At 36.9% G+C, this 16,387-nt stretch overlaps 2 protein-coding genes across 2 annotated transcripts; one reads left to right on the forward strand and one right to left on the reverse strand.

Annotated features, from left to right (window-relative positions):
- The first annotated feature begins 2,240 nt into the window (after positions 1-2,240).
- Positions 2,241-6,348, forward strand: rbp1.2 (retinol binding protein 1, cellular, tandem duplicate 2). Its single transcript, XM_079819859.1, has 4 exons — positions 2,241-2,383; positions 2,623-2,801; positions 5,239-5,340; positions 5,860-6,348. Exons 1-4 carry the CDS (start codon positions 2,308-2,310, stop codon positions 5,917-5,919), a joined length of 417 nt encoding a protein of 138 aa, XP_079675985.1. The 5' UTR covers positions 2,241-2,307; the 3' UTR covers positions 5,920-6,348.
- On the reverse strand, positions 5,856-13,691 carry rbp1.1 (retinol binding protein 1, cellular, tandem duplicate 1). Its single transcript, XM_079819863.1, has 4 exons — positions 13,499-13,691; positions 12,638-12,816; positions 7,369-7,470; positions 5,856-6,893 (listed from the first exon to the last, which is right to left on the reverse strand). The coding sequence occupies exons 1-4, from the start codon at positions 13,569-13,571 to the stop codon at positions 6,843-6,845; spliced, it is 405 nt and encodes a 134-aa protein (XP_079675989.1). The 5' UTR covers positions 13,572-13,691; the 3' UTR covers positions 5,856-6,842.
- Between the last annotated feature and the right edge of the window lie 2,696 nt (positions 13,692-16,387).

Below are 16,387 nucleotides of genomic sequence, written 5' to 3' on the forward strand. Positions count from 1 at the left end.
ACACAGAGCAAGGAAAGTTTGAGTTTTGATGCATGTCAGCTTCCTGGAAAGATACTCCATGTAGAGGAAGAGGTGATAAAGTCCGTAGTAAAAAAATGAAAACTATTAATTGCATATTAAGGTGTGCTATTATTTACTGTATGAACTTCATATCATTACAGGTCGACATGCTATGGATGAAGCCACCTACAGAGCTAGTTGTAGCATTGTGAACTCTCCTAGCCTGAATCTGGAGTACCTCAAGTTATTCAAAATGCTGAGGCCACATGAATGGTTGTTTGATGCGGTACATATATCAAAACACAAATCTGAAGGCATAATTGTACAATTATATTGTTATTTAACAGTATGATAAGTAATGAATTTTAATATGAAGGGTGCAAATCTCTACCAGCTAAGCCACAGGTGTCATTTTAAATGGCACAAGAGAGCAGATGGCATGGCAAGGATTGTGAAAAGTGAAAAGTAAATTTTGACATGTACAGTACACAGACATGATCGTTTACATTTCTGATAAACAGGTCAACTTTGAGCAATATGATGGACTCTTGTAAATATCAACACAATACACTGGAGGTTTGTGGTAAGTAAAAATACTGCAAATACAAATCGTCCCCTTGGAATTATAAGGTTATCTGACATTTTTGTCAAAATTGAGTTATTCACATATTCTTATTCTGTGACAACTTCTTTACATTATGTGATGTTGTTTTTTAAGTTTTTTGGAACTTTTTATTTAGAAAATAAAAAGGTTCTTTCTACACAGTCAAATGGAATGCAAAAAAACGTTAAAGCTCAATATCTCCAAACCAGTCAGAATGCAGATAGCACCTTATAATTCCACGGTGGCGAAATGTTAAGTTAGTACATATAAACATGGATGTGCCTATAGATGTTTGATCTTTTCAGTGACCTTTAATTGATGCTTTCTTTTGTTTCTTTTTCTCCAATTTAGTTTCTACATGCTCACACCACTCCAGGTTTCGGACGCAGCCAATGACAATGGAAGGAAACAGGAAATGAAGTGATACAAAGTAAAAGTCCATGAAAACAAAAACAAAACACCAACATAACATGACACAATTGTGATGTTATTCCACAATATTAATGTTTTAGTGTATTTTTGATGCAATAAATGCAGCCTTGTTGAGCATAATAGACATTTAAGACAGTTTTTCCAAAATTGGGAAAGGGAGTGTAGATACACCAAGGCTGCGTCCGAAACCTGGAAAATGCTGTCTTCGGAGGACACATTTCAACGCAGGAAGGCACCAAGGCACCTCCGAATCTAATGTTAGCTTCACTTCCTGTCTCCTGAGATGCCTTCATCTGATCGATTTTTGAAGGCAGCATATTTGTATCCTTCGCTCCCTTTGCTATCCCACAATCCTGTGCTTCCCATTATGTGACAGTTGAGCTGGAAAAAAAGATGCCGTCCGAAAGTTGCGTTTGTTGGTCAGTTTGTGTGTAAATGTACGTTTTTTTACCAACATTTTCCACTTCTGATGTAATTTCTAGCGAGAAATTACTAATGTAGTAATTAAATATGTGTTTAGTTCTCAACAAAGCTCTCTCTATTTTGCTGTAGATCATTAAACTGTTACCCTGCCTAAGAAGTCTGTCCGAAATTAGTTTTGTGAGGTGCCATCATGCTTAAACGCTGCCTTACAAGCCATTGTCTGATAAGGCAGCGAGGCAACGAGTCAGCTGCCTAGGTTTTTGGACGCAGCCCAAGACAAGTTTGGTTGGTTGGCAAAAACACCCTCTTGTGGTTGGTTGAAAAGAAAATAGGCCATGATCAGAAAAATAAACATCTCATGTATATTTTATTCTACATTTCACTGTAAACACTTCCAGTAGTCTGGAAGACCAACCTCATTACTGCAGGTCTTCACCTCCTATTTGTGCAGTGAAAAGTTCTCCCATCGCTCTCTCTCTCTCTCTCTCTCTCTCTCTCTGGAGTCTGTAAATGGAAGCCTGTTTGACAGCATTGTGATTGTTGCTTTGACTGAATGTTGTGCTGCTGACAGGCTAAGAATCAAAACAATTACAAACTGACATATCTGTCTGTTCACATGCAGTGACTGACATGAGTTCATGAGATGCATCACGCATCACAAAAAAGTACAAAAAAAGAGAAACATAAATCCACAGCAGAAGTCCCACTACATGTGTAAATGCTCTTTGAGATAATCCAAAGGCCCTAATAGGCTTTGGGATTACAACTTGCCGTGTGATTTGAGACACCACACCGCACCTTGATGCTGAAACATCAGTGCAGAGGACAAACGCAAAAAAGCAGCAAATATGTCTCCTGTGGACATGAATGGATACTGGAAAATGACAAGTAATGAAAACTTTGATGAATACATGGAAGCGCTAGGTAGGCTTATACTTCATTTTATATTTATTCATTCATTATACCCCAGTGAAATTCATTTCCTTTGTTGAACGAGATATGTGAGATGTTATAATATATTCTGTTGAAAACGAAATACATGCTTGTATTTTGTACTCAAGAGAAGAGTTTTGGTACCTTATACATACAGAGTACAGTAATTAAAAAAAATTGGTACCATAAAAGACTATGGTTGACCAATTTTATATTTATTCAACTTACAGATGTGAATCTTGTCATCAGAAAAATTGCCAGCTATCTCATCTTTGATAAGGAGATTGTTCAGAAAGGTGATCATTTTAATATCAAGACTCTCACCACCTTTAGGAACTACCATATGGATTTTGATGTTGGAAAGGAGTTTGAGGAGGATTTGGGTGGTGTAGATGACAGGAAATGTTTGGTAAGTGAGTTATGATTGTGATTCCATGAGGGACCTTTAACATCCCTGGAAACTTTCCATTGCACAAAAGGTTCTTTATAGTGGAAACATATTCTTTAGACTATTAAAATGTTTTTCACTCTAAGAAAGAATGTTCTTTTAAAAACTGATCACTGAAAGGTTCTTTGCAGAACCAAAAAGGGTTCCTTTATGGCATCGCTGCGAAAAACAAAAAAAAACTCTTTATTTTTAAGAGTGTATTCTGAACTGTTTTTCAATAGGCTACTGTGATGACTCTGTGATTATGTCGTTAAATAGGATTAGACTGAGATTTACATACAATGACCTATTGAATCTTAAATCCAAGAGGGTTTCGGCTAATGCCGCAAACACCTGATGCTCCGGGGAACGTAAGGTCAACTAGTTTAGGAATGTTAGTACAGTGTTTGTGTTCAGTTTACAATTAGAGGTATGAGGTTAAATGTTATCAAAAAATATATAGTTTTTTTGTTATTCAACTTATTTTTCCACACGCAATTAAGCTATTTCTTGTAAATGTGCGATAATAAGAAAAATGAAAAATTCATTAATTTATTAAACTAAATCCATAAACTGATCCCATAATAGGAAAGGTTCTATAAAGCAATTGACAGAACCCTAACTACCGGTCAAAAGTTTTTGGACGATACGATTTTTTTATGTTTTTAAAAGAAGTCTCTTCTGCTCACCAAGGCTCCATTTATTTGATTAAAACTACAAAAAAAAAAAAAAAAAAAAAAAAAAATGGCGACAGTAATATTGTGAAATATCAAACGCTTTATATTTTGGATAAATGCTGTTCTTTTGAACTTTCTATTCATCAAATAGTCCTGAAAGAAAATTGTACATAACTGTTTTCAACATTGATAATAATAATAAAGGTTTCTTGAAAATCAACATATTAGAATGATTTCTGAAGGATCATGTGACACTGAAGACTGGAGTAATGAAGCTGAAAATTCAGCTTTGAATCACAGACATAAATAGCTTTTTAAATTGCATTCAAATAGAAAACAGTTATTTTAAATTATTATATATATATATATATATATGTGTGTGTGTGTGTGTGTGTGTGTGTGTGTGTGTGTGTGTGTGTGTGTGTGTGTGTGTGTGTGTGTGTGTGTGTGTGTGTGTGTGTGCATGTTTTCGTGAAATATCAGGACACAAATGTGTATAATGACATGGGTATGACATAGGTATTACAAAAAGAGGGTGAAATATGAGGACGTTCCCCATGTCCTCACTTTTCAAAATGCTTATAAATCACACAGAACAAGTTTTTTTTCACAGAAAGTGAACTGCACAGTCTCCTGTGAGGGTTAGGTTTAGGGGCAGGGGCAGTGTAAGGGGATAGAAAATACGGTTTGTACAGTATAAAAACCATTACGCCTATGGAATGTCCTCACATTTCACAAAAACAAACGTGTGTGTGTGTGTGTGTGTGTGTGTGTGTGTGTGTGTGTGTGTGTGTGTGTGTGTGTGTGTGTGTGTGTGTGTGTGTGTGTGTGTGTGTGTGTGTGTGTGTGTGTGTGTGTGTGTGTGTGTGTGTGTGTGTGTGTGTGTGTGTGTGTTATATAATAATATAAAAATATGAACCGGTAATGTATATACATTAGAGAGGCAAATTACAAAAACATGCAGTAAATTATTAAACTACAAACAAGTGTGTTTATGATTCTGCTATAAATTTAAATAATGTAATGTACAGTATAATAATGTAATAATGTAGAGCTAAAATAACTGAAAGTAACTGACACCTGAAGCCTTGCACTTCAAAAAATAAGATGACGTTTAATAGGTTGTGTTAAATACACTGCTTTGTGTTTTTGGTAAAAAAAAAAAAAAAATTCTCTATTCAGTAGGGGTGTAACAATATTACATATCATGATACTGAACTCACAATTCAATATTATTGTGATGACGTTGCTTAAAATGAAACATTTCATTTCATGAAACAATGAAAGAAATTTGGTATTACATTGGGGGTAGAAATGAATAGGCAGGTAACCCAATGCACAGGACAATGGTGACACCAGAATAAAAATATTCATGATTCTTAAGCTTAAAATAGAGAATTATTTTAGACGAGTATGCTTGCACTCTGTCACTGACTAGATATATTAAGAATAATGTAGGCCACTTTTTACTGGTAAGACATTTGGCATTATCAGGACACACAAATATCCCCCAATGCATTATTCAACATTATATTTAACATTATATAGAGTATATATGTAGTACATATTGAATATAGTACTGAAAAAAAAAATGTGGGTGAACTATACAATAAGATTGTCACCATATCCACAATACATATTGTAGCATTTGTGTATGGCGATATATATTGTGACAATATTTTGTTACACCCCTACTATTCAGCTTAATCTCTCAGTGGTGTGTATCTGCCCTTGTTTCGTAGACCACAGTAAACTGGGAGGGAGACAAACTGGTATGTGTGCAGAAAGGAGAAAAGGAGGGAAGGGGCTGGACACAGTGGGTGAAAGGGGATGAGTTACATGTGGTAAGTTTGTATAAGGACGCAGTTCATATGAGGACACGGTCTGTTGTATAATGAAAGGTCACGCTTGGCTGCTTGTTGTTGGTGTAGTCAACAGTGTAATTAATGAGATATCATCATTACCGTGGCAGTCACACATTACAATAGCAAACATATTACAAATGTGTATAGGCTGAAATCTATTTAGTGACTTTATTACTGAATTCTTCAGTTGTTACACAACATTGTGTGTTCAAATATTTGTGCATAATGACCACTAAACATTAACCTAATAATAATTTAGGTTGGTACAATAGTTTACGCTCACCAAGGCTGTATGTATTTAATCAGAAATACAGTTAACACAGTAATATTGTGGAAGAAGAAAAAAAAAAAAGTGTAATTCCATTTAATATTTCATGTCCATGTAGTTGATTTTTTATCAGGACAATGTATATTTACCAGGCTTTTTTGTTTTTATTTTTTAATGTATGTACAAATACATGTTTTTAAAAAGTATACTATTTTTTATTTTTTTTGCAGGAAATGAGAGTCTCTGGAGTGGTGTGTAAACAAGTTTTTAAGAAACAAGTTCTCGACTGACGTGCCTTGAACAACAAGTAATCTACTGTGAATAAAAATCAATGTTTCTGCCTATAATTAATAGTCATTGCTAATAGTATAATAAATAGTCATTTTTAAGTGTAGATATGATGTCTTTTATATTCCTCAACTCATGGCATGTGAACAGAATGGCCTGGTTTCATAGACAGGGCTTAGATTAAGCCTTAGTTGAATTAGGACATTTAAGTAGCTTTTATAAACGTGCCTTAGAAAAAACAAAAAAACATTACTGGTGTGCAACTGGAGACAAAACAATGGCACTATCATATTTTAAGATATGTCAGTGTAAGTTGCTTTTAGTTAAAATAGCTCAAACATTCATTTTAGTCTGGGACTAGCGAAATCCTTGTTTGTGAAACCGGGGGAATATGTGGTGAAAATTCATCAAAGAAAATAAAATGGGAACACAAAAACATGCATGTTTGCTATTCTCATCAGTTTTCTTTATTTTGTCAGTTGTGATTTGTCACTTTCAGCACACATGATCAACAAGAGATGCAGCCGTGCAGGTTTACAGACCCTCATCATATCACCCTCCCCTTCTTGCTTCTGAAAAGAGCTCAATTTGCTGTGGGGTCAAGACCCATCTTCTCTCCTCCAGCCAGAAAGACCCTCAGATGTTAAAGGAGGTATTTTTAGACAGCAGTAAAGCTCTCAGTTAGGAGGCTAGTCTTAGCGACTACGGCACTATAACATACCAAACCCACACACATATGAATTGAACAGGTGTCCACAATATCCACTAAAGTAATTGCTCAAATGGAATAAACTTTGTCTGATGAGGAGTCTAGAAAGGCACATCAAGCAGATGCACAAAATGCAAAGATGAATGGATACACAGCTCCGTCTATGGTGGTTGTTTCTGTCTTTTCCAGTAGGAGGCGCAACTATTCAACATAAGCTTAAGACTTCTTGAAAACCTGCTTGCCCACAACTCCAGCTGCTCTCAGCTCCTGCGTAGAAAACATAATTATAAATCAAAACAGATTTTCCTGGACACCAAAATCAATATCCTTTGCACTAGACGCCCACGTCCTTTTAAGAAAAAACACATTTCTGTGTCTCTACAAATGACACTTTTCACCAGCAGGTGGTGGTATGAGCCTAAATATAGATTCTTCAACAGACCATAGACACCTTTTTGTCAAAGGGGATACTTGGGGTAATTAAGCGCAACATTGCACAGATGTGGTAGAACATCTGTTGTTAATGTTTTAGATGAGTTCAATAGCACAATAGCCTTGAAAGGATAATAACGTCCTGGCGTCCCCTGCCCAATGAGCCCGTAATACACACTGTTAAGCAAATGTCATTTGTATCATCAGTTACCATATGTTTTACACTAACTCACTGTTTCCAAAAACAAAGTAATTGCTAAATGGGGGCAAAAGAGTGTGTATAAGAAACGATGTTTCAAGTGTTTTATACCAAATGAAGTTCATCTCCTTCAATCCAGTGGGTCCAGCCCCTGCCCTCAATCTCTCCTTTCTGCACACACACAAGCTTGTCTCCATCCCAGGTGATGGTAGTCTGGGGATTAAATGATGCAAAGAAGAAAAGCATTGACTTGACTAGAACCAGCTTAAAGGAATAGTTCACCCAAAAATAAAATGTGTCATCATTTATTGTCTCTCATGTTGTTCCAAACCTATGGCTTTCTTTTTTCTCCTGAACATAAAAGATGATACCAAAGAATGTTGGCAACCCGACAGTTGATGGTAGCCATTGACTTCCATAATATTTTTTACCAACTATGGAAGTCAATGGCTACCATCAACTTTTGATTACCAACATTCTTTAAAATATCTTCTTTTGGGCCCTATTTTAACGTTCTAAATGCATGGTCTAACGTGCAATAAACCATCTCCCATTCCCTTTAACAGCATCTTGTGTGTGTAATAAGTAGAATGTACGCGTGTTGTGCACCCGCCTATAGACGCATATTACTAACACGCTCTAAAGCTGCAGTGAGTCCGTAACTTTTTTTGTTTGTTAAAATGATCCAAAATCAATTTGAGCAAGTACACAACAAGCCAGTATTCAAAACGATCTCCTTACCTTAACTCCATTCACAACGGTAAACTTGTAATAATGGGTTATAATTAGAGTAGTATGGTGGATTTCTGCGGGAAATTTAAGCATGTCTTTGCGTCATTACGTCACGTCTGTATACATAAAGAAAGAGTCCGGCTAGTAGTAGTAACGCACGTGAGGAGCATGTTCTTCAGCGGATCATTTATAGCAGGACTGTCCAAACTCGGTCCTGGGGGGCTGCTGTCCTGCAGAGTTTAGCTCCAGCTTGCCTCAACAACACACCTGCTGGAAGTTTCTAGTATGCCTAGTAAGACCTTGACTAGCTGGTTCAGCTGTGTTTCACTGGGGTTGGAGCTAAACTCTGCAGGACTGTGGCCCTCCAGGAACAGGATTGGACACCCCTGATTTATAGCATTTTCTCACAGCAGTTGGAGTATTAAACTTATCATTTTGATAGTGGATTGTAATCCAGAAAGCTCCAAACGACAATCAGTGACAACTGGAGATTCACCCGCACACTCAAAAAAAAAAAAAAAAGTTCTATATGGCACCAAAAGTGGTTCTTGGCTCGTAATCATAGGGGAACCTTTTTAAGTGCTATATAGCACCAATTTTGGTACTTCAGTGGTTCTTCACCGGTTCTTTGACTAAGGTGCTATGTAGCACCGCTACCATATACACTCTAAAAAAAAGGCTCGTAATCATAGGGGAACCTTTTTTAGTGCTATATAGCACCAATTTTGGTGCTTCAGTGGTTCTTCAGCGGTTCTTCAGAGGTGCTACACTCTAAAAAAAAAAGGTTCTATTTGGCACCAAAAATAGTTCTTGGCTCGTAATCATAGGGGAACCTTTTTTAGTGCTATATAGCACCATTTTTGGTGCTTCAGTGGTTCTTCAGCGGTTCTTCAGAGGTTCTTCACCGGTTCTTCAGAGGTTCTTCACCGGTTCTTTGACTAAGGTGCTATATAGCACCTCTGAAGAACCACTGAAGCACCAAAATTGGTGCTATATAGCACTAAAAAAGGTTCCCTTATGATTACGAGACTTTTTTTTTTTAGAGTGTATATAGCACCTTAGTCAAAGAACCGGTGAAGAACCTCTGAAGAACCGCTGAAGAACCTCTGAAGAACCGCTGAAGAACCACTGAAGCACCAAAATTGGTGCTATATAGCACTAAAAAAGGTTCCCCTATGATTACGAGCCAAGAACCATTTTTGGTGCAATATAGAACCTTTTTTTAGAGTGTACAGAACATGTTAAGATATGGTGCTACACAGCACCAAAAGTGGTTCCTCTATGATTACGACGAAGGAGATCCTTTTTTTTAGAGTGTAGTAAAAACCAAAAGATTAGACTGTATGGAAATTGAAATCCCAAAAGTGGCAGACATGTAGGGTGAATTCAGGGAGTTTGGGACACTTTTTGTCATTGAGATGACTTGGAAAAAAGTGTCCCAAACTCCCTGAATTCAGCCCTACTTCTTCAGGTTACATTTTCCAGTGAAAATTCTTATTTAGGTTATACTCCAAGACATAGAATCTGTGATTCCGAAGTACAGTATCCACACCGGTGCGGTGTCTGACAGCAAAGTCTCACATAATCCTCAAAACATTAGATTTACCCACGCTGAAGAGCCACGCCGATGCACAACTCACGTACAGAGGATAACTCTGCAAATAACTGCAATTGCAGGTTTCAAACGGAGATGGCGACACAGAGGCAAAACTTACAGGCTGCAGCTTTAAATAACAAACAAAAATACTGCACTATTTACTTTAGACCAGGGCCCTGTACCATGATGGTAGTTTAACAAACTCAGGGTTACAGGATTAGTTTTGAGTTGACAAAACCAAACCAATCTATTCAGGCTTTGTTGGTCCCATGATGCTGATCATCAGCTTTCTCTGTCAACTCAGGCTTTGATCCTGAGTTTAGGAGTTTAGCTGTGACATCAGTAGTGAACAGCCAATCACACGCTGTGGATCAGTAAAACTGAGATTCACTTCTCGCGAGAGAAGCAGCGAGATTCATTTCTCTCTTCTGCAGAATATTACATGATTGAAAAATATTAGGAATTTAAACAAATTTACACAGCAAGAAGAAAAGAGCTGTTTATAAAAGAGTACAGCTTAAAGAAAAAATCTATACGTCAATGCAAGTCAAGGTTATGAAGTTAGTTTAGTTGATATGTAGAGAGAATTGAACATTTAAGCTCACATGTAGTCATTTGTATAGCTTTATTTATTGATTTTAAAGCTTATTTGTATGACCTTTATATAGGCTATTTATTTTAATTTTAACTATGTGCCTATTAATGATTGATTAACTAAAATGATACATGTGTAATTGATTACGGATATAATAATTACTTAAATGATATCTAAGTCATTCAAAATTTTTATTATAATAAATAAGCATTGTTAAAAGCCAAACAATTTAGTCTTTAATAGCCATTTGCTATGTAGTAACCTTTAATTTGGAGTAGAAACCAAATTAGGGGGAGTGACTTCATTGCATCAGAGGTGTCAGGTGTGTCACTTTGCTCAACATTACCTGCACTGGAGCGTAAGTTACTAGAGATGAACACTGCTAAAAGCCAAACCACTTTAATGGTACCTAAAACCCAGGATTGGAACAAACTAAGCTTAAACATATCTGGCTAGCCAGCTAAACCTGCTTCATGGTATAGGCCCCAGGTTTTTGTTGGTCAATGGCACAGTTGCTTCAAAATAGCAACGTGCCAACAACGCGCCTGAACACACCTCGTTTTCAGACCAGCACGCCCATGGGGGCACAAATGGACATAATTTGCAATTTAACAACGTGGTGCAGGACGTTGATAACTGCGTCAGGCTGAAAGTAGCAAAAAACACTTGCACTCGGCCTGGCGCCACATTGCGTGTAAGATAGAGCCCTTTGTGTTTAACAGAAGAAAGAAACTCTTACAGGTTTGGAACAACTTGAGGGTAAGTAAAGGATGACTCAATTTGTTCTTTTTTGGGTGAACTATCCCTTTAAATATGCAAATCATGGAATTTACGGTTTGATATTTAATCTATAACGTTAATTATTTTAAATGAGAAGGTTTAATGTTGTATAGTTGCACCTCAAAGCACCAGTGAAACTGTAATGGATGGATGTTGCCAACATAATTTAAAGTCTGTATGAAACAGATGTTGCGATAGTCTCGTTCTCTGCGAGACGTCTAACCATACATATGTGGTTCTAATAACGTACTGTAACAGAACAGTCACTGACAGACGCACGTAATCATTTCTGTGTTCTTGCTCCACTTCATCTGCCAGTAAATGCCTGCACTAATAGCTCTGCCTGCGCCATGTTTCCAACACCTGGCCTGCCTTGATGCGATGATTGACAGGGCGGGGCGGAGACTTGATCGGCTCGGATTGCATTTTCAATTCCACATTGAATTTTGCTACATTCATTGCGGGACATATAATGAAAATGCAATCGCAAGTATCTTGACTGTGAGTGTAAATGCAATTAAGACAAATAACATTTAAATGATCATTTTGCTACAATTTTTGCTTGAACACATGTTAAACACGTCTAATCATTTCTGTAATACATTTTCATTTAAACTTATAAAGCGTTAAAATATATGTTTAAATGATATGTTAAAACTAGTGTAGGAAATAGCAAATGTAAATTATATTATTCAATTTGAATGATCATTTTGCTCCAAATGTTGCACACGTGGTATGTACAATGTACATTTAAATACTGAAATGCATTGCCATTTTACATATTGCATTGCCATTTTGCATATTGCATTGCAAATTGGATAGTGCAACACATATATGCCTCCACACTTTATTTCCTATTCTGACGTACATCCAAGTAAAACAGCTTCTTGAACAAAAATGATTTTGACCATCGGGAATCGATTGGATCATGGTTGTGGTTTGCTATTGATCTCATGTGAGTGACAGGGTGTCCTGCCCTCAAGCCAGTAAACACGAAGAGAAGAGATGTCGCTGCAAGTGGGAGGGGTTTTGATTAAAGATCACAAAACAATGAAGTGCACTGACAAATCATGTACTGCAATATTTCATAAAATAAACAAGAATTGTCCATTTTGATTTCATGTTGACTATAAAAAGGGTTTCTAATGGTAAGATTGTAACCAGTAATGTTGATCTCTTAGGTCATTAGAGACACCATTTAAACTGGCTGCTTGGATACGATTTCTGTGATACAATTTATTTTTCATGTATTCCTCTCATGTCTTTTAATAAGATAAATGAATGCATGCCTATGACACAGAAGCATTATTAAACATTGAAATATTTTGTTTTCAAGTTTGGAGTAAATCAGCTAACAAGAGCCATCAAAAGCTAAATTACTAAAACAAGGATAACGCTTTGGTGCTCTCACTTAATATTTCAGTCATTGCAGTTTTAAATGGTTTTCTGTACTTAACTGCGTTCCATATGAGGGGATTACAATAAAATAAGTCATTCAAGTGAACAGAAATCAAATGAGAAAGGAAAGCTATTTGAGCCATTTCTATAGGCCACAGGCTGAAAAAGGAGCAGACAAACACTGTAATTTATGTCTTATCTATTTTCTCTCTACATCACTGTGATTCATACTTCTGGATTATATGTATTGCATGAAGAGAAAATGTTGGTACACTCACCATACATTTCCTGCCATCAACTGGACCGAGGTCTTCCTCGAACTCCTGACCAACCACAAAGTCCATGTCATAGTTCTTGAATGTGCTGACAGTCTTGATGGTAATGTGATCTCCATTCTGGGTGATATCTTTGTCAGGTTTTAATAAAACAGCTATTTTCCTTATAGCAACATTGACATCTTCAGAAATTGTGAGGGGAGAGAAAAAAAGAATTACAATAAGTAAAAAGTTTAACAGACCAGTTTATAAAGTTAACATTATAAGTGTTTGGATACACTTGTTTACCTAGATATCTAAATACTTTCTTTAAAGACTTTCCAGTTACCGCTATTATATTTTAACTTATCTGATTAAATTCCCAACTAATACACAGTGTTTCGTATATTTCAAATAAGCGTGTGATCGATGTCCTGATTCAAAAACTGACAATAGCACGACCAATCGCATGCAAGTGCAGGATGCGAAGGATCATTTCATTGGTTGGACGTATTAAACGAGTACGCCCCTTTCACTGAACGACTCGGGAGTCGGGAGCCTGGTAGGACGGAACGGCTCATCTCGTGAATAAGGATATGTAGTGCATTTGTGTGAGTCAATTTCGTTAAAAATCGATTGAGTTTGAATAATTCAACTCATTCAACAACACACAGGTAACGACTTGCAGAAACGGCCACTGAACGAATCTGAACACCGCAAACTTCTACCGAGGATTCGAATTTCGAACCACTGGAATGAATCAACTCCGCACCACCAGCATTACGTGATTGAACCAATAGAGTTGGAAATCAGCTTTTTTAAAAACATTTTTATAATTCAGAATTCATACCTTTACAGTAGGCTACATAAAAAATAAAAACTTACCGAGAGCTTTGAGATACTCCTCAAAGTTGTCATTGCAGATCATTTTCCAGTAGCCAGTTAAATCAGCAGGCATTGTGAAATATGTGATTTTCTTCGTGCCCTGAAAATGTGTATTTAGAGGAGACCTGATGCCTGATCGTTCCCCAGCTCCTGTTGTGCAGCTCTCTGACTATCTGCAACGCATTTTATTTACCACCATGGCACCACCACCACCACCATATTAATCGGATCAGCTCATTACCGCGACACATGTGCTCACTCAGTACAACTATATATGGAAAAACACTCCCTCAAAGTGCACAATCCCGTGCATAACCCTCGAGGATCAAAGTCCAAGATATCGGAACATATTATGGATTAATGGTAGGGGACAATCGTTACATTATTCACATGGATTTACTTACACCGTTCTGCTACATCAACTTCTAGATTAAATGAACTGAAAAGACATTTATCTGTTGACATGTAAATTAGAAGTCTAAGATTCTCAGAGCATCTTGATAGGAGTGACATTAATTTGTGATTCAGGCGCAATAGATTTCCTGTTTGTTTTTTTGTTGTTGCTCACAGTAAACGGTTTTTGCTCACATGACCTTTACTTTGTCACACATCCCATCCTTTACCAATTAATCTTTATAAGCATAAGGCTTTATTTTTAAATAATTTTACTCGTGCATAATATGGATGGAAGCATGCAGAGCAATAAATAATTCTCTTTGACCCTTTATCCTTAAAAACTACAGACCTTTGATCATTAAGAAATGTAGGCTATAAAAAATAAAGAGGATTTAAACTGAAGATATTAGTTTCAGGTTTTTAAAAAAGCCCCAGAAGGCCAGTATAAGTAGCTGTGGCATGAGAAAAAGATTATGTTGTTTTGTAAATAGGTAATCCTGGATATCCTACTTTTACAGAAGCATTAATTGAGTTTGATGTAAAACTGCAAATTGCCTGCCTTATAAGTACACTTGTTTAAAAAATAGTTTACAATCCTAAATTATTAACATCTTAGCACACCAAATCAATGCTGCACAATCTACAACCTACAGGTCCCTGCATATCAACTGTTTAAGTGAAGAAATGTAAGTTTGGATAGACATTTTGTTGTGATGCAGTACATCAGATACTAAGCTAATGTTTCACCGTCTGTTAATTGCTATTTTTTAAGTAGCCTATATTATTACCTAAACATGTCAAACTCATACGTCTTAACTTAAAGAAACTTCTAAAGATACCATACCTTCATGCCAGATTTTGATGTTAAGGCCTATGAGATATTTTACCATGGAGTTTTGATGCATAGAAATGCACCTGGTAATTGGAAACTCCGACAACTATTCACACAAACAAACAGAAAACCACCCCCAGACCGACTGGCTCATTCCATCTTTCTTTATTTCATTGTTTTTTTCTTTTCTTTTTCATTTTGTTGGCGCATATTCGTACACATGGGACAATATACACATGGTCCAACATCTTTCCATCAAGCTTGTTTATGAGAGCTGCAGAAGCCAGACTACATTCATCATCTTTCTTCTTGTCTGTGCTCTCCTTGCTTTCATATAAGGAGTCAGATACACCTGACCTAACCCACATTTCTTGTTACACACACACACACACACACACACACACACACACACACACACACACACACACACACACACACACACACACACACACACACACACACACACACACACACACACACACACCTTCTTTTTTGCTTTTTAAACTACCTTCCAATGTTAGGTACACTGTAAAAAGTGGTAACTTGCAATAGCGACCTTAAAGGGATAGTTCACCCAAAAATGAATATTAGCCCATAATTTACTCACCCTCAAGTCATCCTAGGTGTATATGACATTCTCTTTCAGATGAATAAAATCTGAGTTATATTACAAAATTCCAGGCTAATCCAAGCATTAGAAGTGGCTCTGTTTTTGAAGTCCATAAAAAGTGCATCTGTCCGTCAAATAACGTGCTCCACACGGCTTTTGTAATATAACTCAGATTTTATTTGTCTGAAAGAAGAATATCATATACACCTAGGATGACTTGAGGGTGAGTAAATTATGGGCTAATTTAATTTTTAGGTGAACTATCCCTTTAAAGGTGCACTGTGTAAATGTTAGCGGCATCTAGTGGTGAGGTGGCGAATTGCAACTGTCCACCGCTCACCCCTCCCTTTCGAAGCACATAGAGAAGCTACGGTGGCCAACACAGGACAAAGATGTCGTCGTCTGAGACCGCAGAGAGTAGCTAGCGCTCTGTAGAGCAGTTTGTCCATTCAGGGCTACTGTAGAAACATGGCGGTGCAAAATGGTGACTTCACTGTAAGGGGACCGCGGTGTATATAGATAGATTATAACGGCACAATATGTAATTTTCACTGCTAGAGGTCGCTTATTCAAAACCAAAGCATCGCTTTATGACGCCTTGTTTTCGCGGAATCATGGGAGTTGTTGTCTTCACCTCTTCAGCCGATGGAAAAGAATCCGACGGGACTTGGGCAGAAATCATATTCATAATAATAATAATAATATTAAATATAGCTGCAAGCAGCAATACCGGCGCCAAGCGAAACAGAAGCAAGCAAGGAAGCTAGCAGCAGACCAACTGAAAAAATGAGTGAAGACATTTGAAGACAATTTTAAGCAAAAATTTTAAAACCCCACATTAAAACGTTGTATAGAACCAATGTCATATTTTGTTTAATTATAGCGCCACCAAAAGGCACAATCCTACCATTTGTTTTATGTGTCCTCGGAGTGTGTGTGTGTCAATTTTGGAGAAAATATCTCATTGGACATAGGCAAGGATTCAGGAGACGAAAAAAGTTGAAAATAAATCAATCACACCCAAAATTATAAGCGTTTGGGAAAAAATCCA

This window comes from Gobio gobio (assembly GCF_949357685.1).
Source record: "Gobio gobio genome assembly, chromosome: 6".
Lineage (NCBI taxonomy): Eukaryota > Metazoa > Chordata > Actinopteri > Cypriniformes > Gobionidae > Gobio > Gobio gobio.

Excerpts from the sequence above, each read along its gene's own strand:
- rbp1.2 (XM_079819859.1), top strand. The coding sequence starts at position 2,308 with ATGTCTCCTGTGGACATGAATGGATACTGGAAAATGACAAGTAATGAA. Across the intron at positions 2,802-5,238 it reads TAGATGACAGGAAATGTTTG|ACCACAGTAAACTGGGAGGG; the intron begins GTAAGTGAGTTA and ends CTTGTTTCGTAG. Across the intron at positions 5,341-5,859 it reads AAGGGGATGAGTTACATGTG|GAAATGAGAGTCTCTGGAGT; the intron begins GTAAGTTTGTAT and ends TTTTTTTTGCAG.
- rbp1.1 (XM_079819863.1), bottom strand. The coding sequence starts at position 13,571 with ATGCCTGCTGATTTAACTGGCTACTGGAAAATGATCTGCAATGACAAC. Across the intron at positions 12,817-13,498 it reads GGAGTATCTCAAAGCTCTCG|ATGTCAATGTTGCTATAAGG; the intron begins GTAAGTTTTTAT and ends CAATTTCTGAAG. Across the intron at positions 6,894-7,368 it reads AAGGAGATGAACTTCATTTG|GAGCTGAGAGCAGCTGGAGT; the intron begins GTATAAAACACT and ends TTTTCTACGCAG.